This window comes from Leguminivora glycinivorella, chromosome 1 (assembly GCF_023078275.1).
Source record: "Leguminivora glycinivorella isolate SPB_JAAS2020 chromosome 1, LegGlyc_1.1, whole genome shotgun sequence".
In the NCBI taxonomy this organism is placed as follows: Eukaryota; Metazoa; Arthropoda; class Insecta; order Lepidoptera; family Tortricidae; genus Leguminivora; species Leguminivora glycinivorella.
In genome coordinates this window covers 22,121,074-22,146,063 of record NC_062971.1, presented here as the reverse complement: position 1 = coordinate 22,146,063, position 24,990 = coordinate 22,121,074, and the positions used below count along the sequence as shown (strand labels likewise).

The following is a 24,990-nucleotide window of genomic DNA, read 5'->3' as shown; positions in this document are numbered from 1 at the left end:
TCCGTAGAAAAAAAAGACATCCCATTTATGTGAATTTTGCTAGACTCGATCAAATATCAGATGGCTACATTTTCCACTTCCATTTATTAAAGTAACTTTATTTAGGCAAAAAAACAATAAATTGGAGAAAAAAGTCATTCAGGGACTTAAATATTAGGGTGGTCCTTATTTTGTCGATGTTATATTTTTATACGGGGCACCCGCTTAATGTAAAATCTAACCCTAAAAAACCAATGTATTTTTTTTTTCAGAATTTTTAAATACATTTTAGGGGTCGCTACCTCACTTTGTAAATTTGGATCCTCCATACAAAATGCAATTTTTTTTATCTATTTTTTTAGATTTTTCGTTGTGGGGCGAAAAGTCATGGTGTATTAAAACCATTGTAATTTGTTTTCAGAATTTTTAAATACATTTTAGGGGTCGCTACCGCACTTTGAAAATGTGGACCCTCTATACAAAATGCTATTTTTTATTTTTTTTTCCGATTTTTCGTTGTGGGGCAAAGAGTCAGGGTGTATTAAAGTGCAACTTAACATAAAATAACGCCGCTGATTTTTTTAAAATTATTTATTCATATTTTAGGGGTTCTAAGACTTCTAAAGTAAGTTCTTCCAAATTTTGAAAAGTGCGGTAGCGACCCCTAATTAATGTATTTAAAAATTCTGAAAACAAATTACATTGGTTTTAATACACCCTGACTCTTTGCCACACAACGGAAATTCGAAAAAAAAAAAAAAAAAAAAAAAAAAAAAAAGCATTTTGTATGGAGGGTCCAAATTTTCAAAGTGCGGTAGCGACCTCTAAAATGTATTTAAAAATTCTGAAAAAAAAAATACATTGGTTTTTTAGGGTTAGATTTTACATTAAGCGGGTGCCCCGTATAAAAATATAACATCGACAAAATAAGGACCACCCTATTAAATATACATTTATTTACACTCATATCTCTTTATCTCTTTGTCTCTATATACACTTTAACATATTACAGTACATTTTTTGCAAAAAAGACGGTTTTTAAACACGTGTCTCAAACATGGCAGGCGGATGGTCCAATCAAATTGGGTCATATTTCAAGTTGTTTTGAAGTTGAAGGTGTTGAACCTTTACTGAATGCCGTCCTTGTTTAGTGACAAATGGTTCGTGCAAGTATGAGGAAGCTAGATATAGTTTTGACGGTTTTATTTATATATTTAGGCATATCGTCGCACGGGGTCCGGGACCCGGTCCCTGCCACTTAACAGCTTGTTTTTCCCAGAGTCCGGCTCCCGGTGCCTGCCACTTAACGGAATGTTTTATAAAATGACCGCGCCACTTCTCCCCTATGCAACTTGTAGCTCTGCCACCTGAGGGGTTAAAATAAAGAAGCATGTCATTTGTTTTTATAAAAAATAAAAACACGCAAAAATATTTCGGGAAAGTCAGATTTTGGCCACTTCCAGGCTGCGAAACAGCGCCATATAGTTTTAAGCCTAAAAGGCCCATACATTTCAGGGGTACGCTGTTTTGTATGGGCTTTGTCTGTCCCGTATTATATGGTCCTTGCTAGTAGTATGACAAGTGCTAAAGGTATCTGCCATCCTGGAATAGTATTTACTCTAAATTACCTATTGACCTATCTCCATAATATACGTCTAGAGTCTACATACATATCTCTTTTTATTAAGACTGTAGGTGTACTCGTATATATCAATTGGTAGGTACCTACTAAGAGACCTTTCGACGCGTATTCTAATTTGATACTTTCATGTTGATATTGTACTTGTGTGTTGCTGTTGGTCATGTTGCTGTCTGTTTATAGTTCACTATTTTCGAACAATTGCCTCATAATTCTCAGGATATCAATACTACACTTGTTGATATCCATCAAATAATTTATGTTGTAGGGCGTGCCAAATATTAAACAACCATGTAAGTATGTTATTTGCCAATAACACATGACAAGCATGACGACAAAGAACTATCGTAATTATTTAATCCAGAAAAGGCACCGCTGGTTAGGGATCCTCTCTCCGATTACGATCGCCATCCAGGTCTGAGCTTGTTCTTTATACTCACTGGCTGGTGTTGTCCATGAACTTGTAATCCCCGCCGGAGATGTTGACCTTGGTGATGATGCCGGGCTGCAACCGGTTCATCAGCTTGCAGAGGATGACACCATCTCGCAGCGCCAGCTCATACAGCATTATGAAGAACCGCTTCTCTAGTACTGCTTCTATCCAGTGCTGAAATTCTTCCTAATATGTTATACTCACTGACTGATATTGTCCATGAACTTGTAGTCCCCGGAGACCTTGGTGATGATATCGTGATGATGCCGGGCTACAGCCGGTTCATCAGCTTGCAGAGGATGATGCCCTCCCGCTGCGCCAGCTCTACAGAATGATGAGGAACCACTTCTCGGGTACTGCTTCTGTCCAGCACTGGGATTGTTTCTACTCTTTACTTACTGGCTGATATTGTCCATGAACTTGTAGTCCCCGCCCGAGATGTTGACCTTGGTGATGATGCCGGGCTGCAGACGGTTCATCAACTTGCAGAGGATGATACCGTCTCGTAGCGCCAGTTCGTATGGCATGTTGGGGAACCTCTCGCCGATCACGGCTTCAATCCAGCGTTGGGCTTCTACCTCCTTCTCGGGCTCACGTTTGCCAGCGCACTGGAATTTGAATTTGGAGAAAATAAGTAAACGTGTAGTTGAAGAGGAAATTGAAGAAGTGGAAAATGATCGCGGAAAAAATAATATTTACTGCATAGCAAGAAACCCAAGAAGGGAATGTTGCTTAAAATATAAAATATAAAGAAAACGTTTTAAGAATCTGTTTGGATAAAACCAACCCACTATAAAAAAAATTGACAACCAGAATAGGCTATCTTATAAGCCATAGACAATATAAATGGTTTGGTTTCCGTGAAAAAAATAAAAAATAAACGCAGTTTTTCCAAATGTATTACTAGATACATTGTACATACATATTAGGGTGGTCCTTATTTTGTCGATGTTATATTTTTATACGGGGCACCCGCTTAATGTAAAATCTAACCCTAAAAAACCAATGTATTTTTTTTTTCAGAATTTTTAAATACATTTTAGGGGTCGCTACCTCACTTTGTAAATTTGGATCCTCCATACAAAATGCAATTTTTTTTATCTATTTTTTTAGATTTTTCGTTGTGGGGCGAAAAGTCATGGTGTATTAAAACCATTGTAATTTGTTTTCAGAATTTTTAAATACATTTTAGGGGTCGCTACCGCACTTTGAAAATGTGGACCCTCTATACAAAATGCTATTTTTTATTTTTTTTTCCGATTTTTCGTTGTGGGGCAAAGAGTCAGGGTGTATTAAAGTGCAACTTAACATAAAATAACGCCGCTGATTTTTTTAAAATTATTTATTCATATTTTAGGGGTTCTAAGACTTCTAAAGTAAGTTCTTCCAAATTTTGAAAAGTGCGGTAGCGACCCCTAATTAATGTATTTAAAAATTCTGAAAACAAATTACATTGGTTTTAATACACCCTGACTCTTTGCCACACAACGGAAATTCGAAAAAAAAAAAAAAAAAAAACATTTTGTATGGAGGGTCCAAATTTTCAAAGTGCGGTAGCGACCTCTAAAATGTATTTAAAAATTCTGAAAAAAAAAATACATTGGTTTTTTAGGGTTAGATTTTACATTAAGCGGGTGCCCCGTATAAAAATATAACATCGACAAAATAAGGACCACCCTAATACATATGCATATTTAAGTTATTGCACATAGCTTAAGTACCGAGACTAATAATAGGTTTTAAATTGTATTGAGACGTCTGTCTATGTACATTAAAAATTAGAATATTTGATTATTTTTAGTTTCTATTGGAAATCCGCAGCCTAAAGAAAACAGATAATTTTCTTGGGTATAAGCACGGCCTATGTACTGTATCCAAAGTCAAAGTTTGTTGAAAGTATTTTACGTTAAGTATACCATAAACAAGGAAATGCGTCGTAAATAGATTTCACACAACTTTCACATGTCTAAGAATCATATGTCTGCGGAAGCGTTCCTACCGTGGGATATTCCCATGTTACCACGTGTGTTGTAAAGGACAAGTTACGTTTAACTGCAGCAGCTAAGCACTTAGCCGAGTACATTGCAACACAAACAAACTACGCAGTTAGATCTGCTGATTATTTGTCTTGTTAGGCTAACTGAGCACTGCTGGATGCTTATTTTGTATTTGCGTAACATTATTTTAAATAACATAGGTACCTAAGCGAACGTCTACTTTAGCTAGTTAATTAGTTATAGCAAAGAGGATCGAGTATTATAGAGAGTTACTGTCGAAGTAAAATGTGTAATCACAGTGCATTGACTGCCATCTCTTGACACAGGCTTAAAACTTTTGAACCTCAGTTTTGACAATTTGGCCCATATTCTTAGCTCGATATGTGTTAAAATGTCAAATATTAATATTAGCGCCATCTAGCTGAGCGTACCCCGAAGGTGTAATGCCATCTAGGTCATCGTACCTTTTTCTGTATGGTACTGAGGTACGTTTTTTTCTTAGACTTTATCTGTCTATACGGAGTTATACGAGTATATGTCTTTGGTTATAGTAATTATCTGTATCTAAAATGTAGAACCTTTTCCTGACTCAATAATTTATATTGAAGGGTTATTCTCTGAGAACATTTTGTAAGTTTGCGAGTTGCGTCTATTGCCTCGACTCTTTTCTTGTTAGGGTTCCGTACCTCAAAAAGGAAAAACGAAACCCTTATAGGATCACTCGTGCGTCGGTCACAGGCGTCACAGCCAATTTTCTTCAAAACTACCGAATCGATTAACTTGAAATTTGTCACACATATGTTAACCTGTGACCCAAAGACAGAAATGTACTTTAAATTAAGAAAATTTAATTATACACACTTATTACACTTTTGGGGGGGTAAAAATGAAAATAAAAAATCAAAGTTTTTTTGAGCTATTTTGTGTTACATATGAAATGAAAGAGCTTTAGTATAGTTTTTAGTCAAGTAATTTATGGAAATAGGAAAATAATGACCACTTCCCCCCTATCCCCAAACCTACTAAGCGTAAAATTTTCAAAAAAGAATACGAATTTCACTCACTGCCGCTGCAAGGAGATACAAAATCTCTTGAAATTGTGTAAGCGCGTTTGAATATAACATAAAATTATTTTTTATCTGATATGGCAAGGAAGGAGTAGTTAGTAGTATTTTCTTTTGAGAATGAACCTCTCGGTTCTCAATTTTGAAATGTTAGGGCTTCCCCAGCCACGTGGCCAGTATGTTGTTTCAGTTCAGCTTGGATAGCGGCCAAACTGGATCATTTATAGAATGTTTTTGATAGCGCTAAAATCGTGAACTAATATCATTCTAGATCAATTTAAAATAAAATTAGTTGTCTAACCTTAAAAGTTAATGTGATGTTTTTATATGTAGGGTAAACTCGCCTCATTCGGTGACACGCCTAATTCGGTGAAACAACCAAAAATCTGCTTTCGGAATCGTTTTTCAAAGCTTGTATCACCGAATTAGGAGTGTCACCGAATGAGGCGAGTTTACCCTACCTAACCATAATGTAACTGAAATTATTTTGGGACTGTCTCGAGTCAAATAGAATCTGTTGTATGATTGTATCGCAGAATTGGTGAAAAGCACGGTTGTTTTATGCGATTTGTCGCAGCGATGAACAGATTCAAAAGGAAAATTACATTGAAAACAGATGAATAGTCTTCGCATACAGTCTGTATTATAATTTTACGCGGTGAGCGTACTTAAAGCGTTTTTTAATTTTTCATACATTCTATCAATCGCCTAAAACATCACTGCGCCTACAGACCCGATGAATATTAAATTGAACCCAATCATTTAAAAATGACTGCGTCTGCGCAGCGACGCGTTGACAAGTGGCGTCATATATTCTTTCGACCAATTTTTCACCGACTGTCCAGAAAATAGAAATACTCATTTCAAATTATTCGAAAATACATTATTCTTGGCAAATGGCGGATCGAGTGGCTCTTATGTAATAAAATTTATAAAATAATCAAAATATGCATGGTGTTACACCAGCCACTGAAAACCTTATACAATTAAGCATACTGAGCAACTTTTACTACGGGTCCGACTCCGAAACTACAAAATTGATAATAGTTTTATAGTACCTATTATTAGAAATGACCTCTACTTGCGTACAATATTAAAATAATTCATGCAGTAAAAATGACTCAAGTGTTTGATTCCACTGCAGTCAATCTAATTTTAACCGAATTCTTTACATGCGCTGGTATCTTTGACGCGATAAGACAGCTGTTCTGAGAATTAAATAGCTATCTAATTCTAAATAATTTGTATTGTTAGGCCAATGTTTAATGAAAATAAAAATATATTAATAACCTAGAAAAAATCTTCCGAGAGTTATATTTATTAAAAGTGTCATTATTGGACAATAAAATGGCACAGGAAACTGATTGAAAAGCTACAGATTGCTTCCTTACGCCTGATAATTTACGTTATTCATAAACGTTTTATACTTAAATCTAAATTAGCTACACTATGTTTGTCTTTATCTTAAACTAGCTTTTACCCGCGGCTTCGCCCGCGTAATAAAAGTATTCTTATTGAAACGTTTACAAAAAATAAGATTTTCATTTGGATCCTTAGGTTTCTTTGTAGGTACAGATGTCCGCGATTATTTCGATTAAGGTAAAGCGGGGCCATTCTCGACTGGAGGGCCATTGTAATTGTAACTGATCTATTTGCTGTACGGTCCGGTTTTGGCTGACTGTACCTTACACATATTACTATTGCTTTAAAATAAATTCTTGCAATGATTGTAGAATTGTTACAAAGCGACCACAGCGTAGGTAGTAGGTACGAATATGTATGTATTTTACCTATTTAAATATTTATACTGGGGAAACTTCATACAACCCACATAGCCAGTATCTCGACGCTATGGTCGGTAGGGTAGAAAGTACTTCCTTGCATTATCGCTTACAATTTTTTCCATTTTGCTTATACTTATTGCAAACGTAAACATATAAAAGGCAAGCAAAACAACGATCTTCTTACAGCACATTGAATGTAATAGTTATTACGGATGCAGGATATATAGATAGATAGATACATTTATTGGTACTAATCATACACCGTCAAACACTGTTACAATTATGTAAAAAATAAACTATACTCGCCGATGCCTACTTACTAATACCTTCCCACTGAGCCACCTGCATTTTACACTGCCTTGATATCGATTGCCGACCGATTATTCCGACCCCAATCCCTATTCTTATCCCCGTCTCTATCTCCATCTTTGTCCCCGTCCCCGTCCCCGTCCCCGTCCCCGTCCCCTTCCCCGTCCCCGTCCCCTATTTCTATCCCTTTTTCTATCCCTATCCCTAACCCTAACCCTATCCCGTTCCTGTCCCTGTCCCTGTCCCTGTCCCTGTCCCTGTCCCTGCCCCTGCCCCTGCCCCTGCCCCTGCCCCTGCCCCTGTCCCTGTCCCTGTCCCTGTCCCTGTCCCTGTCCCTGTCCCTGTCCTGTCCCTGTCCCTGTCCCTATCCCTGTCCCTAACCCTGGCCCTGTCCCTGTCCTTGCCCCTGTCAAATTATCATGCTAGGAGGTGAACTTTAAAAAATCCTTTCTTAGTGCTCCTCTAAGGAACTTCCGTGTTAATTTGAAATCTCTTGAACCAGAAGTAAAGATAAAAACTAAAGCTATACTTATGGCTATTTTGGATATTTTAACCCCATTGCACAACAACAGGGGAGAAAATTTCTTTTCTACCTCATTAAATTTTAAAATCGTTGTATTTATCGTGATCAGCGACCCGATAAACCATAAAAACGATACCCATATGGTGCTTTTGACTTTACCCCCTTTGCACCCCTTTAGGGGTCAAATTACTTTAGGAATCCTCCTGTGAAGTTTCGAATAAAATAGTCAAACTAATCTTGTTTCCCCATACAAACTTTGAACCCCCATTTCACCCTTTTAAGAGGAGAATTTTGAAAAATCCTTTCTTAGTGCTCCTCTACGCCATATAAGGAACCTATGTGCCAAATTTGAAATCTCTAGGACCAACAGTTTCGGCTGTGTGTTGATATGTCAATCAGTCAGTCAATATCTTCTTTTATATATTTAAACCCCATTGCACCACAACAGGGGAGAAGGTATTTCACTTCCGCCTCGTTAGATTTTAAAAACGTTGTGTTTATCGTGATCAGCGACCCGATAAACCATAAAAACGATACCCATATTGATTTTTTGACTTTATTACCCCCTTTTCACCCTTTTAGGGGTTAAATTTTCAAAAAACCTGAAACACGTAGTCAGTCATATGTCTTAAGGAATCTTCCTGTGAAGTTTCGAATAAAATAGTCAAATTAATCTTGTTTCCCCATACAAACTTTGAACCCCCATTTGACCCCCTTAGGAAGTGAATTTTAGAAAATTCTTTCTTAGTGCTCCTCTACACGATATAAGGAACCTACTTGACAAATTTGACATCTCTAGGACCAGCGGTTTCGGCTGTGCGTTGATATGTCAGTCTGTCAGTCAATATCTTCTTTTATATATTTTTTTGATATTTAAACCCCATTGCACCACAACAGGGGAGAAGGTATTTCACTTCCGCCTCGTTAGATTTTAAAAACGTTGTATTTATCGTGATCAGCGACCCGATAAACCATAAAAACGATACCCATATTGATTTTTTGACTATATCACCCCCTTTTCACCCTTTTAGGGGTTAAATTTTCAAAAAACCTGAAACACGTATTCAGTCATATGTCTTAAGGAATCTTCCTGTGAAGTTTCGAATAAATTAGTCAAACTAATCTTGTTTCCCCATACAAACTTTGAACCCCCATTTGACCCCCTTAGGAGGTGAATTTTGGAAAATCCTTTCTTAGTGCTCCTCTACACTATATAGGGAACCTACGTGCCAAATTTGAAATCTCTAGGACCAGCGGTTTCGGCTGTGCGTTGATATGTCAGTCAGTCAGTCAGTCAGCTTCTTCTTTTATATATTTAGATTGATGACTTGTATTTGTGAGAAAAGGACAAAACACAATTTAACTATTCAAGGCTGTAAGTTTATGAATAAGGTGGTAGAATAGGTCTTATTGAGCAACTTTTACTATGAAATCAAAATAAGGCCACGTATCTTGGTACAATAATTTTCACTTTTATACCAGTTGTTTTTCCAAGCCGGCCATCATCTATAAATTACGCCAATTCATCACTACCGGAAGCCTCGAAGTTTTCCGTCTCGTACGTCACGGCGAGTTTAATTCTCATCTCGTTCAACACTTCTATTTCTGTGCCCAGTGGTTGAGTTCATTGATTACTCCTAACAACTGTCTAAAGTGTTGATATAATATCTATGTCACAACTATAAAAGTCTATATGAATAAGATAACTGATATCTACTAAATAGAAAAAGTAATCCAGGCTAGGATTCAGCCGGTCCCGATTCATTAGGCATTTGATGCTTATACTATACATTGCGTTGCGTACGCGAGATAAGTGTGTTACTTGTGTTACCGACTTTTACTAACCATTTAGTATTTTTGCAATATATGGTTGTTTTCGAATGTTTTTAGCTATACCACCCAGCCTCTAGTCACGTGTAAGTGCGTTTTAACATTATCCGATCCGATATCGGATGTCAGACCGATATCCCATACATTACAGGCGCCATCTTGGATTTTTTCCATTGAAATCCTTCTGACATCCGATGTCGGATCGGATAATGTAAAAACGGACTAACTCCAGAGGGGCAGACCCTTTAAAGACCTGTAGATTCACTAATTTTTTTCAAGAGTCCCCATACTAATATTCATAGGCAATAGGCTACTTTCCTCCTAGTCAAATCAGTTTCTTTTTAAGAACTGTCAAAACGATTTTGAACGACTTGCTAATATGGAATTCATATGACATCGAATTGAGTGACGTCACGGTCAACAGATTTACTTTATATATTTCTATCTGAAACTTCTGTCCCTGTTTCTCTTATAATTATCTGATGCTTTATTTCGTGCATGGTATAAAATATTTTATTTTAAGTACAGTCAAGTTGCCTATTCCATAAAGATGTACACCTTGGTTTGACTCTTTGAGTACTTCGGTAGCGGTACAATGTAATGTATTTTTCATTACGTAATAATCATAAATATCGAAAAAGATAAATTCTTCACATCCGGAGAGAGGTCGGTGTTGTGGTCGGCGGTGGAAATAAAAATAAAAATCACGGCTCTTAGCTTTATTAGAGTTCAGTGGTCACAAATAAACAAGACCGCCGAAAACCGCGAAGAAAAATACAATGTAAATAGGAAGTTTATAGTGGGACTGCACCGACGCAAATAACTGGCCATTCATAAAAACTTAACAATATTGAGGCCACTATTTCTAGTAACCAATTTAAAGATACGTATGCAAGATTTGGTATAACAAGCACACACCGAAATATCGCTCCGTATAGTCTGTTCCCCATAACAGTAACTATACGTCAGTAACAGTAAGTCACATCAGACACAACACATCAGTCGGCTTTTAATTACCTACGGGACCCAGTGTTCTGCCTTGTTGGCACTTGACTGTTACATTATGATATGTTTACAGTGGCGTAGCAGCATTTGGGCGTCATCCCGCCCCCGCCGCGCCGTGCTGGGCGGGCGGCAACAGAGCGCCAGTCCAGTCGCTGGTACCGCCGCGAAAGCTCGCCCCAGTGATCAGTGCTTTTAAATCACCAATATGCCTGTAAGTTTTTTTAAATTGGCAACAGTTTCCGTAATAACGAAGAGTTTTAAGAATAGTTCATTAAACTTTTTATTTTTTTGCCAAGATAAGCATTGTGCTTTCGACATTGTCTTGACCTCTCGCCGTTGCTTTTAAATACAGTCGTATGGTTAATTTAACATTAATCTCTACAAAAGTTTTGTAAGTGATCCCTGACGTCAATGACGGATTAACGAGCCAGACGCGTATGCGCAGCTGCGCGCACGCGTCAGTGGACGCAAACGATCTTTTACATCTCTCCCCAACTTTCCAGAGGGGCTCTTTCGGCGCCCGAGTTACTTAAGACGTTATTTTAGGAGATGATGCTGGAACGGCCATCAAACGAGTTGGCACTGGAGCTAGCGCTTTATGGCCGGCGTTCAAAACGTTTACGACATCGCTAATGATAATTATACTAATTTCAGGCCAGGAATAAGGAACAAGAACAGGAAGTCCTGAACTGGATTCAGGCGGTTATCGGAGAGCCTCTGCCTGGTGGTGATTACGAGGATATCTTGAAAAATGGCATCGTGCTGTGCAAACTGGCCAATAAACTGTCGCCTGGCTCCGTTAAGAAGATCCAGGAGAAAGGAACCAACTTCCAGCTGATGGAAAACATCCAAAGGTATGTAATCAAAATTAAATAAAGTCATTAATAACAAACAAACTGTACATTGGTTTCATTACATATTAGTAAACAAATAATTTTGATTTCAGGTTCCAGGCTGCTATCAAGAAGTACGGAGTCCCTGAGGAAGAAATCTTCCAAACTGCTGATTTGTTCGAGAAGCGTAACATCCCCCAAGTTACTCTCTGCCTGTACGCTCTTGGCAGAATTGTAAGTGTATCACTTTTATATGTTTACCTAGACACAACTATATATTTAAACTAAAGGTCAAAATAATTGCATTTATTACTGTATCTACATATTTTTTTTTTTTTTTTTTTTTTCTTCTAGACCCAAAAGCACCCTGAATGGACAGGTCCTCAACTCGGTCCCAAAATGGCTGACAAGAATGAGCGTACATTCACCGAAGAACAGCTGCGTGCCCACAACGCTGAGCTGAACCTTCAGATGGGTTACAACAAGGGCGCTTCCCAGTCCGGCCACGGCGGCTTCGGTAACACCCGCCACATGTAACTTGTCTATGCTTCTTTAACAAGTATCTCAAACCAACGGCCAAAATCAGTATTTCTACAAGAACAGGCTATTCCATTCTTGTGGGTCGGATGACTTGTGTACTTACTGGATGTAGTTTTTGCGGTCTTCTTATGTTTCATGTAATGATAAATTATCATCGATATTTACTATGGAAACGGATTATATCGAGTTAATGAAATGTCTCCTGTTGACCGCAAACGCTGTAAAGAGTCCAAAACGTCGGGATGAATAAATTCATTATGAGTATACGCGATACAATTTGTTGTCATAGTTTTATGTCAAGCTACATTATCAATTATAAATAAAAAGGTTTACTAATAATGTAAGCTTAGTATTAAATGAAACTTTGATATTTCTACAGCCACTCCAGAGATTGTGAAAGATGTTATGTATACCTAATACTTAATCTAACTCGCTTTATTTTTGTTAAGATTTTTACAAGTATATGTGTATGTAAATATTTAATATTATTTTATAATAAACATTGTTTTTAAGAACACGTTTTATTTTGTTTTGTTGTAAATCTAAATCTTATAAGATTAAAATAGAAACATCTTCTAGTTTAATGATAAAAACCAAATGCCTATTTATTTAGGAATTCTGTAATAATTAATCACATTTAACACAATATACATATCATAACATAAGAATCTTAATTATCCGAAGAGGTGATTGACTCATCCCAAAAAACAGAAATGAACATCCTTAATAGTCTTGAGATTAATATTTCGCGATAATAAATGTATGCATAATTGAATTAAATTACTAAACACCCTTGGCCGAATTAACTTCTGTCCAGGCAGATATTAATTTTCCTGACTGGCAGAACAAATGCCAAGACACGTTCTGAGCACTCAATTTACATTGATGATTAATTTCAATGAGTACAAATAGACATACGTAATTAGGAATTAATGAAATCACTGTATGTCAATGGCACTCAAGTGTAATTTTATTTTACCTTAATTACGTTACCTTAATAATTATTTTAGACGACCGGTCTGGCTCAGTCGATAGTGACCCTCCCTGCTAAGCCGCGGTCCTTGGTTCGAATCCCGATAAGGGCATTTATTTGTGTGTTGAGCACAGATATTTTGTTCCTGTCATGGATGTTTTCTATTTATATAAGTATGTATTTATCTATTTAAGTATGTATATCGTCGCTTAGCACCCATAGTGCAAGCTTTGCTTAGTTTGGGGCTAAGTTGATCTGTATATAAGGTGTCCCCAATGTATTTTTTTTATTTAATTTATTTAAAATTGAGTAAATAGCCGGTGTGGTGTGTTGCATGGGATTATTTTATAAGTTATAATATAAATAACAAGTACATCGCCGCCTAGCATCCGTATTAGTATAAGCGTTACTTAGTTTTCGGCTATTACTTGTTAAAATTATAATTAAGGATTAATAATATGTATTTATCCCACACATCATACTTAGTAAACAACATAGACAGCAAATCTCTTAGTGTAGCTAGTTTAGCAACCTCTATATTTGTATAGGAGCTGCTATTTGAATCCATATTTATGTAAACCTGCAGAAGGGATAGCAAACAGGGGTTCAATAACCTGAGACTGTTAAGATAAATAAATACTGTATGTATTTTTCGTGATAATGATAATAACTGTTCTTACTTCACGTCAATGAATCTCGTTTTAGAATTGACGGTCTGAGCATTCGCTCAAAAAATCTCAGCAATATTTACGAGGAATAAATCTTTGATAGAGACGAGAATATTTAGATTTTCCTAACGCGTGCAGAGTTCGACGAACCATTTCATTCATTGTGACAAAGTAACTGGTTGTTAATATGTCATATGGAGCCATGACTTCGTTTGAAGCGATAAAACTGAAATAGTCGGCGGTGAGGGCTTCTTGTGGTTTTGTTGGAGAATTGTAAACTAGAAAATTTTGCGATTTGTGCCAAAATATTTCGAAGTTACTGCTGCGTTTGAGTCTAGGCACTCAATAGCTGATCTTGATGTTTTTATACGTATTTTTCTATCACGGAACAATGGTGTTCTGTTGTGGACCAAGGGTGGCGTGCGCGGAGCCAAAGGCAAGGCGTGCTGAGTAGGAACGATATTTTCGTTCAACTGTATGATTATTCAGACATTATTATACCCTGCTGGCAATCCATTGCGTGCGCAAAGAGCATGATCTTTGCGCACGCAATGGATTGCCAGCATGTCCTTTAGGCATAGTTTTTAAGATGACATAATGTATATTTTTCAAAATGATTACTGCTCCAGAAAGATCGTTCAGTAGGCCAAGAGGGGCGTGGGTTAGTACTTGCCTATGACCAGTTCTGTTTATCTTGACCGGTAGCCAACGAACGGGGGATGTGCGTCAAATATAATCTTAAACATGACATAAACCTTGACACACGCAACATTTTAACAGCTCATTAGGTATTGTGATTAACATTTATTTTTAACCGGTGAATTTCCTTGAACAGGTGGCTGGAACAGGTTCAAACACAAAGAAAATAAATAGTTGTTTTTCCTGTTTCTAAAGGTACTTAAACAATAATAGTTATTTGTTATACAAGGGGGCAAAGTTGTATTTTAACGCCGAGTGTGGAATTGAAAAAACGAGCAAGTGAAAGGATTCTATAGTTGAACCACGAGCGAAGCGAGTGGTTCGAGAATAGAATCCTGAACTTGCGAGTTTTTTAACACACGAGAAGTAAAATACATTTGCACCCGAGTGTAACACAAAACTTTTCCCCTCAATATAGCGAGGAAACTACAACGCAAAAAATGCGTTTATCACTGCTTCCAGTAGTTCCACAGGTGGTACCTAAATCATCTTTATTACTAGATTCACCTACTCATATCAATTTTAAAGCAGTTAATTTGACTTTATTCAAGGTCAAATTACTTTACCCACTAGTGGATAAAATGCGTTTTTACCCGCTGGTATTAAAGGACAAAACACGTGTTTCCGAGCTAGTGAGGGGAAAACAATTTTATTACGTTTTAGGAACTTGAAGCATATAAGAACCAATTTGTAAATTTCGCCTTTGGGGTCATAATATGATTGCGTCCACTACATTATATATGGCACAATGGCACTTTAGTTGTTAATCATTGAAAATATTTCGATTAAGTAGGTAGTTGAAATTGTCCCTTGTCAAAATTGCCCCGGTGCACCTTGTTAAATTGGCAATTGACGTTAAGTTTATGTTACTCGTACCTACGAAAAATGTTGATGAATTGCGATATTTCTAACAACTTCGCTTAGTTTAATGCCAATCTCGGAACTATCTGCCTAACATGTTGTGCAATTCTTAATGCAGCGGCCCACAGGTCAGATGGAACGAGTTTAATAAGCGATAGTCCTTTGTTGGCAGTTTGCCAACGACAAATAGGTCGTGAAGGACTTGCACAGATAAAAACAACACATTTAGGGATTTTTGACGTTGAACACGGGTATATGACAGCCAGCTAATTATCGCTGTCCGTGAATATTTTGTTCAATATTACACAACGATAACGTTAACGATTATTAGTAGAAGGTTTTTCTGTTGATATTACAAAATAATGTGTCCTGGATCTGTTCACGCAGAAAGACTTTGAGAAATCACGGTTGCATAAGATCTTGATATGCGGTGAGTTTGAAATGATTCTGGATTTATTTTGGAGCACGTCCATTTTAAACAGCGCATTTCGGTGTCTAAAAGGACTAATGCTAAAAGCACGCGATACTGTTAAATAAAATATTTCTTTATGATAACATTAATAACTTATAATAAAATAAAGACCTTTGCAACGTCTGTTTATATATGTATGTTTGTTTGTTCATGATAACCATAAAAATTACTGAACGGATTTTCATGCGGTCTTACTTATCGATTAGAGTGATTTTCGAAATGTTTAGGTGTATAACTTATTAAGGTTTTGTTTAACTCGTACGAAGTGGGGAAGGTCGCAGGGCATACGGAGAGCTCATTTCCAGAGTACCTAACTGATTAATGAAAGAAATAGTTATTTGTTATACAAGGGGGCAAAGTTGTATTTTAACGCCGAGTGTGAAATTGAAAAACGAGCAAGTGAAAGGATTCTATAGTTGAACCACGAGCGAAGCGAATGGTTAGAGAATAAAATCCAGAACTTGCGAGTTTTTTAACACAAGAGAAGTAAAATACATTTGCACTCGAGTGTAACAAAAATCTTTTCCCCTCACTATAACGAGGAAACTACAACGCAAAAAATGCGTTTATCACTGCTTCCAGTAGTTCCACAGGTGGTAAATCACCTTTATTACTAGATTTAGCTACTTTTATCAATTTTAAAGCAGTTAATTTGACTTTATTCAAGGTCAAATTACTTTACCCACTAGTGGATAAAATGCGTTTTTACCCGCTGGTATTAAAGGGCAAAACACATGTTTCCAAGCTAGTGAGGGGAAAATTATAATGTTAAATGAGCTTATGACATAGCGTGACACAGGTTCCGCCAGCGATCGCAAGCAGGGTAATATTTACGAATAATTACATTGATTGCACTACCGATTGCGCACACGCGTGGAAGACGATCGATGTTACGGAACGAATGTAACAGTTTGCTGCGTGTGAGCTCGATTACGAACGACCGGTTATACGGGTTTTACAGGAACTCAGGGTGTTTCGCTTTCCAGCTCTCCCATTGTGAAAGACAGACTTGTAGGTTCAGCGTCTGGAGATCTGGGGTTTTGTAATGATTTTCACAACGCCCTAGCAGCCCTAAGGAAATGCTGTCTCTGTGTTTCCTAAGGTTTCGGCTTTCTTTGAAAACGAGATCCGCCAAGAAAGCGCTCTTATGAAGTTTTTATGTAAATTTAGTTGACTACTTATGGTTGTATGACAGTTTGATAAGTAGAAATGCATTATGTTTAATCGCTCGCTCCTATTTGAATGTTTAGCACACGAATAGCATGTCAGTTGCTCGATGAAGTTGATTGCAATATATCTTTAGTAGAATTAATCCTGTGACAATGTTATAAGAACTACAAATCAAATGGCTCGCTAATTTAACCCCTGTTGCCTGTTGCTTGTTGGGTACAGTCCATAAAAGATATAGGTAAGATTGTAACGCAAGTTATTTCGTTGTTAATAAGTAAAGTTCAAGCTTTATTTACATACTCAAGAATTGCGTATGTCTCCCCACTTTCCTACATGACTGCAGGCCAAAGGCTGTCTTGAAGTTAGTCTTAAGCTTACACCGTAGGGATAGCAAGTCTAAAACAAAATTGAGGGAAATCGCTTACGAACTGAGGCAAAAACATGCCGTGGAAACTAATCATAGTGACGTGTGTGTTGTACCACAGTTCGGTGGCGGAACATTACAAAACGAAGCGTAAGTATTTTTGGATAACCTCTCTCGTAGACGCGGGGTGTTTGATCTAGATCTGATTTCGGTGGAGTGATGAAAATAACGTTATCAGGCGTGACGAATAAAATCTTTCGTGTACATTTAGATAAACAAGTAGCTAAAATCTAACTTTTGATTTATTTATTGCTGCAGTTGTGAACTAGATTATGTTTCAGATTGATTCTTGTATCTCGTACTCAATATTGTTTACATTTGGCTTTATTATATCAATAAAGTAGGAATAACACACGCGTGTGTAGGTATTTCAGATTATTCATATTCGCATAGGCGCAATAATGACTAACTTTATACAGGTACTTACTTACTTATTTTTTATCCGTAATAAATGGAATGTAAACTACCTACTGACGTGATTCAAAGGACAAATTTATTTTAGACTAATCCCAAACCAGTTAGATCTCGTATGAAATATAGAATTCATATTTTACGGTCCCATCCAACAAGCTTATTTGCATTAAAGATAGAGGTATTTTTTTGGAAATTTTACGCATCATAATATTTTTTTTAACCCCCGACGCAAAAACGACGGGGTGTTATACGTTTGACGCGTTTGTCTGTGTGTGTGTCTGTCTGTGGCATCGTAGCTCCTGAACGGATGAACCGATTTAGATTTAATTTTTTTTTGTTTGAAAGCTGAGTTAGTCGGGAGTGTTCTTAGCCATGTTTCATCGAAAATCGGTCTACTATGTCGCGGTCGGGGTTTTTTTTCAAAATTTTAATTTCGTGGTTAGGTTATTATATTAGCAAAATTTCTTAACACTTTATTACTGCAAAAGTGCCAGTAACAAAATAATAAATTAAATTCAAATATGCAACTGGCCAATATTTTAGTTTTACTCAAATGTTTACATAGCTGCATATGTGCAATGTGCAACGTACAAGATGTAAAAGGTAAACGGAGACTCAGGTAGGTTAAGTGAATAACCAGTCTCGCAAAAACTGCATGTGCTTATGTAAAAGATTACGTAAAGTACCTATCTTATGTAACATAAAGCCAAATGCTAATGTCACGGTCAGTGTAGTAGTTTGTTTGTGTTTTCTAAAATTATAAAAAATATATATATACATATATTATGATTTGTTTTACTGTTAGGCAAGAACGATTCCATACTGGACTGACAAAGCCCATTCAATAACCTAACCACAAAATTAAAATTTTGAAAAAACCCCCGACCGCGACATAGTGGACCGATTTTCATGAAACATGTCTACGAACACTCCCGACTAACTCAGTCGGACAAACAAAAAAACAAAAAAAACTAAGTCGAAATTGTAGGAAATGAATTTGTAGGACTTGATCGAGAGTTGTAGTAGGTGGCGATCACAATAGATCAGAAATGGTCGCAGTGATACATAAGGCGCTCTGAAGCCTTACAAAGCCCCTAACCAAGAAGAAGAAGAAGAAGAAGTCGAAATTAGTTCCGCCGTTCGGGAGCTACGATGCCACAGACAGACAGACAAACAGACAGACAGACAGACACGTCAAACTTATAACACCCCGTCGTTTTTGCGTCGGGGGTTAAAAAAGCGTACCCCTGAAATGTATGGGCCTTTTAGGCTTAAAATTGGATGGCGCTATTTCGCAGCCTGAAAGTGGCCAAAAGCATATTTTCCCCAAATATTTTTGCGTGTTTTTATTTTTTATCCCCCGGCGTAAAAACGACGGGGTGTTATAAGTTTGACGTGTCTGTCTGTCTGTCCGTCTGTTTGTCTGTCTGTCTGTCTGTCTGTGTGTGTGTGTGTGTCTGTCTGTGGCATCGTAGCTCCCGAACGGATGAACCGATTTAGATTTAGTTTTTTTTTGTCTGAAAGCTGAGTTAGTCGGGAGTGTTCTTTGAGCATTTCTTTTTTTTTTGCCACTTTTATGAAGTGTGATATTTTTGAAAAAAAATATGCTATTTCTACTCAGAATTACTAGCTTTTTCAATCCTAGTAGTTAGAAAAATTGACCCATACGATTTTTTCTTATTTTGTTACCATTTTCCGTACATGTTGTATGGGGTAACAAAAGAGGAAAGTAACAAAAATGTATGGAAATTCTGAGACACTTTTTGTCTCCCAGTGAGATTGAAAGTACTCGTGATTCCGAGTACAATTGACCTAAAATTCTCTAAAACAATCAATTTTTTTTATTGGAAAAAAAAAAAGAAATGCTCGTTTCATGAAAATCGGTGTACCATGTCGCAGTCCTCCGGGATTTTTCAAAATTTTAATTTTGTGGTTAAGTTATTACAAGAACAAATTACATATTTCTTTATTTTAAAATCATGATATCACCTCAATACACGTTTAAAAAAAATGTAGGCATCATCAGTTAGTTATTATGTATAGTATTTAATAGGTGGCGCTAAAAAATCGAGGTACGATTCTTAGTGTGATGTATGTAAATCCTATATTAAATAATCCTTCCCGTTAGGTATGTTAATATGTTTTCTTGTTGCTATAAGACCACATATAATATATTCATAAAAGTCCAAAAAACCCAGCATGCAAGTCGCGGTAAAACTTACTAAATTGTTTTCAAAGATTTCAAAATGTTGTCTTGTCTGAGTCTTCTTCATGACAAAGTGAATGACACTATCTACACCGTGTTTTTTTTGTTTTCCGTTAAATTCGACACGTAGCTAGGTTCATTATCAGGAACCACCCCGTATATCACTTTTAGTTAAATTCGCGAAAAAAAAAATTTTCATCATTTTCATGCATAATAAATGAATTTTCACCACACCAACTGGTAAAGGCTTTCTTTGCTATTCGAAAACAGATAGCAAAATTGCATTTTATCCACAAGGGGACAAAGTAATTTCATACGAATTTTAACTCGATGTCTTAATCTGGCTGCTAGATTTTACCTATAAATGATGATTTTGAATCATAAATATTGAATAAATTGATCGATTTCATTTATTTTGATGTTTTAAAGTCAGTATTTTGTTCGTGTTGGTGTGGTGAAAAATTTTTTGTTTCACTCGGTGGCAAAGTTTGTTTAACCTTCGTGCCTTGATACCCTCGCAACGCTCAAGATTCCACCTTTTGAACCACTCGCTACGCTCGCGGTTCAATATTGGAATCTTTCGCTTGCTCGGATATCAATATTGGCACGTGCGGTTAAACAACTACTTTGTCCCCTTGAAAAACAAATAACTATTATTAGTGTGAGAGACCCTTAAGAATAACATTCAAGTTAGTGTCAAGTGATTGACGGCACATGTCAAAACAAATAACATTAGGAATTGGTAAAGGTTGTCACACACGTGTTCAGTAATTATCTTTATTTTTTTAATAACTCGATAACCGTAAGAGTTAAGACGCTAGTTTCTTAGAGAAATTAATTGTATTTGATCTAAAGAACCTTCCCTTAAAGTTAACGGAATTCAATAAAAACAGGTTGTATAGCCTCTGAAATAAATGGCACATTAAGTATACACACACCCTGTACGCTTAGCTACAAAGAAAATTCAAGCTTGGGACACTGAAAGCGTTGGTCCTTCTTTGTTTGTAATATATGATATTTCTTCGGTTTATAGTTTAAAGTTACTGTATTTAGTGTGTCTAAAATAAATATATTTTTTTAATACTATAGTATCTTAAGATATTTCCTATTGTGAAATTTACAGTGGCATATATTTAGTAATTAGGTAGGAAACTAATTCAGTCTCGAAAGTTATTATCTATTTAAAATTTCAGCTGACTTTGTAAAGACTTGCTTCAAGAGCGATCCCGAATTCGACGACTGTTCAAAGACGGCTGTCCAACAACTTTTCAATGCTTTGGGGCCAGGTAAATAAATTAATATTCCATTTTAATTAAACTTTACAACATCCGTTTCCTTGAATTCAGTAAGTATATAAAAACTTCTTTTCACTTACTTTTTACATCACCTAAGTATCTAATTAAAAAAATCCCAATCGTCAACTAAATAAATAACTGTGTCGTATTGTATAATACAAGATATAGCTCGTGTAAATAAACCTACTTATAAACAAATAACGAACCCTGGGCGACCCTGCCCTAAAACTCCTTTTAAGATCTAAGTCAAAATGTTAGGTTAGGTTACGAGCCATATATTAGCCTGGTTACGTCTGGTCTGGTCGTACTTAAAGCTTAGTACAATCTAATATCTATTTTTTCTGTAACATCGGCCCAATTCAAGCATCAAATATAAGCTTTTGATACGATATGGATCGGATGTAACCTATCAAACCTGTCAGTGTCAAAAGCATAGATTAAATAAAATCTTAAAAAGTGATCTTATGTTTGAAAAAACTCGAACTATGATTTTTCGGATGTAGATTCTGTGCAGAAGGATCGTTCGTGCTTACTACGTATTCCGACTATTTCGTGACTCTTCTCTTTCCGCACAAACTGTAGTCATAACTTTACATGTATTTCAAAATAAAGCTATTGCTGGCATTTCATGTGCAATATGCTGTCGTGCCCTGTGCGCCTGGTTGGTCGCCATTGCACAACTGTGCTGCGCGCAAGCTACTGCACTGGAGTTTTGTGGGACTCGAATACTCTTGTCGAACTCTGCGCTCCTGTGTATTTTTTCCCTCATTCGTGTTTTATTTAACCGGTATCACAAAAAATGTTAAACCAGTTTTTAGGAAAAACCACGGGTATATTCATCTTTTCCGAGGAAAACTTTTCGATGTCTACTGATGCAAACAAATAATATATTTTTCCCCTCACTAGCTCGGAAACACGTGTTTTGTCCTTTAATACCAGCGGGTAAAAACGCATTTTATCCACTAGTGGGTAAAGTAATTTGACCTTGAATAAAGTCAAATTAACTGCTTTAAAATTGATAAAAGTAGGTGAATCTAGTAATAAAGATGATTTACCACCTATGGAAGTACTGGAAGCAGTGATAAACGTATTTTTTGCGTTGCAGTTTCCTCGCTATAGTGAGGGGAAAAGTTTTGTGTTACACTCGGGTGCAAATGTATTTTACTTCTCGTGTGTCAAAAAACTCGCAAGTTCAGGATTATATTCTCGAACCACTCGCTTCGCTCGTGGTTCAACTATAGAATCCTTTCACTTGCTCGTTTTTCAATTCCACACTCGGCGTTAAAATACAACTTTGCTCCCTTGTATAACAAATAACTATTCTGATGCTGCGTTGGTAGAAAAAAAATGCGTTTTATCTACACATTTTTACACAGATAATTTCAAAGCTGCTGATGAAAATTGTACAAAATAATTATGTATTTAGATTTTGATGTAAAATCGAACATTGCCTTAATTAGGATATCTGACAGAAAGATAAACAGTACGCTAACATAGATAGGCACATACATAGTTTTAAGGTAGATCTACGACCCACTAGTCACATTGCCTCATTACGACATGTCTTACTTGTTCATACTTGGTTGCTACTAGCGGAAAGCGAAAGCTAGGTATTTCTTAACTACTATGTTCACGGTGTTTCGGCACATATCTAGTTCTATCTAGTTGTTCGTGACAAATTGTTAAAATTCTAAACATCTGCGTTATCAGTGTTTACATTATTATAGACCGGTAATTGTTATTGTTAGTCAATAATGTCTAGTGACTACTAAGATAATATAAGATATTTGAAATTTTCAGGTCTTCCAGAAATAGGGATGGAGCCTTTGGATCCATTGAAAATTCCAAAAATAAGAATTTTGCAAGGCGATGGGCCAGTTAACGTTAATGCTGCATTGGATAACGTCACTGTGACCGGATTCGGCCAAACAGAGGTTTTATTGAGCCAGTGAGACACCACCTTGATCTTATTTACTCCTAGTACCGTACGCGACTGTTTGATCGACTGAGTCTAGAGTGACGCGCAAGTCGGATGTAGGAAAGCGATTGAAGAAGTCGGTTAAAAAGAATGATTAAAAAAAACATAAAGAATTATGATACAGCGCAATAAACTTAACAAAAAACTACTATACATTTTTGTCCATAGTGTTTTTCTGTTTTGGTTTAACCATATTCTATATTTCTTTCAGAGTGGATGGCAAAACATACGACTTTTACACTAGGGTAAGAGTGCCAAATATCCGGATAGAAGGCACTTATGATCTCAAAGGAAAGATTTTACTGATACCCTTGGTTGGTCGCGGTCTCTGCTGGTTTGAACCAAGTAAGTTCAAAAGAACCTCGACTTGGTAATTTATTAGATCACTACTACCCCGGTTTTATTTTCAAGTTAAAAACGATATTTTTTTCAGCGAATATGACAATTGATATTGTCAGCGACGTCAAAACCTATGACAAGGACGGCTTCGTGTTTTTTAATGTCACAGCTGCACATGTAAAATACAACATCGGCGGTATGAGTTTAAGGATGAATAATTTATTTGATGGCATTAAATCTTTAGGTAAGAAAATAGGTAACGTTAATTATATGGTTACTTTTTGAAAATGATTGAAGCTACCATAATTTATTCTCAAAGTAAACATAAAAGAACCACTGATAATAGAATTAAGTAATCTAATGATAATAGTTAACCAATTCTAATGATTATTAAGAATTAATAAATGCAATTTGTGAAACAACTATGCATCTACTGCGACATCTGTTGGCAAGTAGAAAAACTATGGCAGTTTCTTCACGTCCGTATAGATGGCGCTGTTATCAACAAACTTTGCTTCTAGCTTCTCAGTTTCATGCCACCCTGGTACTACAGTGTTGCAAAATTGCAACGTTGAGACGTTGAAAGAGCGACGACAATACCCATTTTGTTATTTGCGAATATTTCAAGGATTTCTTGTGACGTCACAACAACAACAACAAGCAAGCCACAGAGTAAAATCATATTAGTTTATTTTGTTGTTGAGGAATTTGTGTCTAGGAACATAGATCATAATATTTATACCTACGTTTCTTTTTCTTTACAGAGGATAGTACTAATTCGTATCTTAACGTGAATTGGCGGCCGGTATCTGAATCATTACGACCTATTCTGACCAAGACAATTGAGGATATTCTTTTGGCGTTTATGCAACAATTATTCCATAATCTGCCTGGAAATTTTATGATCGGGGATGTTAAGAATAATGCTGTTAACAAAAAACCAGATAAGAAACATTAATAAAATAAATATAAGTTTTTGTGTGAGTGTAAAGTATGTCTGACTATGTTTGATAATGATAAAGGATTGAAAAAGGTAATTTATATGATTAAATTATAGCTGACAAAACCAAACTCTTATATTATTGCCTATTGGATTAAGTAGTTATTGGTATACATACCGACTTATTTTGTAAGCTTATAATTATGTTTCATTGATACGAACTAAAATAAAAATATCAATATTATTGTCGTTTTATTTTTGAGGAAATGTATTTGTAGCAATAATTAATAGGTTTCATTTAAGTAGGTACATAGGTACGAGTATCGTTATTACATGATATATACCTAATTAAGTTATTAAATAATCTTGTATGGTACATTGGGGTAACTTTGAATCACAGAAATGCTCGGGTAATTTCGAAAGACTATGGTACATTGGGGTAACTTTGAATCACAGAAATGCTCGGGTAATTTCGAAAGACTCTTTCATGTTAAAGCATAGTGTACCTACTTTTTTAGTAAACTGATGTAAAGAATGTAAAGCTATCTAATCTATATAATATCAAGCGTTATAAAAACATAAAATCTCATTTTACTCATACTTCGACGAAAGAGG

At 36.3% G+C, this 24,990-nt stretch overlaps 3 protein-coding genes across 3 annotated transcripts in view; 2 read left to right on the top strand and 1 right to left on the bottom strand.

Moving 5' to 3' along the window:
• The window catches only part of LOC125232286 (muscle-specific protein 20-like), a 32,817-nt gene that overhangs the window by 2,103 nt on the left and 5,724 nt on the right, over positions 1-24,990 (bottom strand). Inside the window, exon 2 of the mRNA XM_048137928.1 lies at positions 2,451-2,659. Coding sequence (XP_047993885.1) covers positions 2,451-2,659 — 209 coding nt within the window. The remainder of the gene's footprint in view (positions 1-2,450; positions 2,660-24,990) is intronic.
• On the top strand, positions 10,630-12,453 carry LOC125232302 (myophilin). The gene is made up of 4 exons (XM_048137932.1): positions 10,630-10,774; positions 11,218-11,417; positions 11,510-11,630; positions 11,751-12,453. Exons 1-4 carry the CDS (start codon positions 10,769-10,771, stop codon positions 11,931-11,933), a joined length of 510 nt encoding a protein of 169 aa, XP_047993889.1. The 5' UTR covers positions 10,630-10,768; the 3' UTR covers positions 11,934-12,453.
• LOC125232270 (circadian clock-controlled protein daywake-like) lies at positions 16,791-24,609 on the top strand. Its single transcript, XM_048137927.1, has 6 exons — positions 16,791-17,293; positions 21,017-21,109; positions 22,919-23,066; positions 23,308-23,441; positions 23,530-23,679; positions 24,200-24,609. The coding sequence occupies exons 1-6, from the start codon at positions 17,221-17,223 to the stop codon at positions 24,391-24,393; spliced, it is 792 nt and encodes a 263-aa protein (XP_047993884.1). The 5' UTR covers positions 16,791-17,220; the 3' UTR covers positions 24,394-24,609.

Excerpts from the sequence above, each read along its gene's own strand:
- LOC125232302 (XM_048137932.1), top strand. Across the intron at positions 11,418-11,509 it reads CTGATGGAAAACATCCAAAG|GTTCCAGGCTGCTATCAAGA; the intron begins GTATGTAATCAA and ends TTTTGATTTCAG. Across the intron at positions 11,631-11,750 it reads TGTACGCTCTTGGCAGAATT|ACCCAAAAGCACCCTGAATG; the intron begins GTAAGTGTATCA and ends TTTTTCTTCTAG.
- LOC125232270 (XM_048137927.1), top strand. The coding sequence starts at position 17,221 with ATGCCGTGGAAACTAATCATAGTGACGTGTGTGTTGTACCACAGTTCG. Across the intron at positions 17,294-21,016 it reads GGAACATTACAAAACGAAGC|CTGACTTTGTAAAGACTTGC; the intron begins GTAAGTATTTTT and ends TTAAAATTTCAG. Across the intron at positions 21,110-22,918 it reads TTTCAATGCTTTGGGGCCAG|GTCTTCCAGAAATAGGGATG; the intron begins GTAAATAAATTA and ends TGAAATTTTCAG.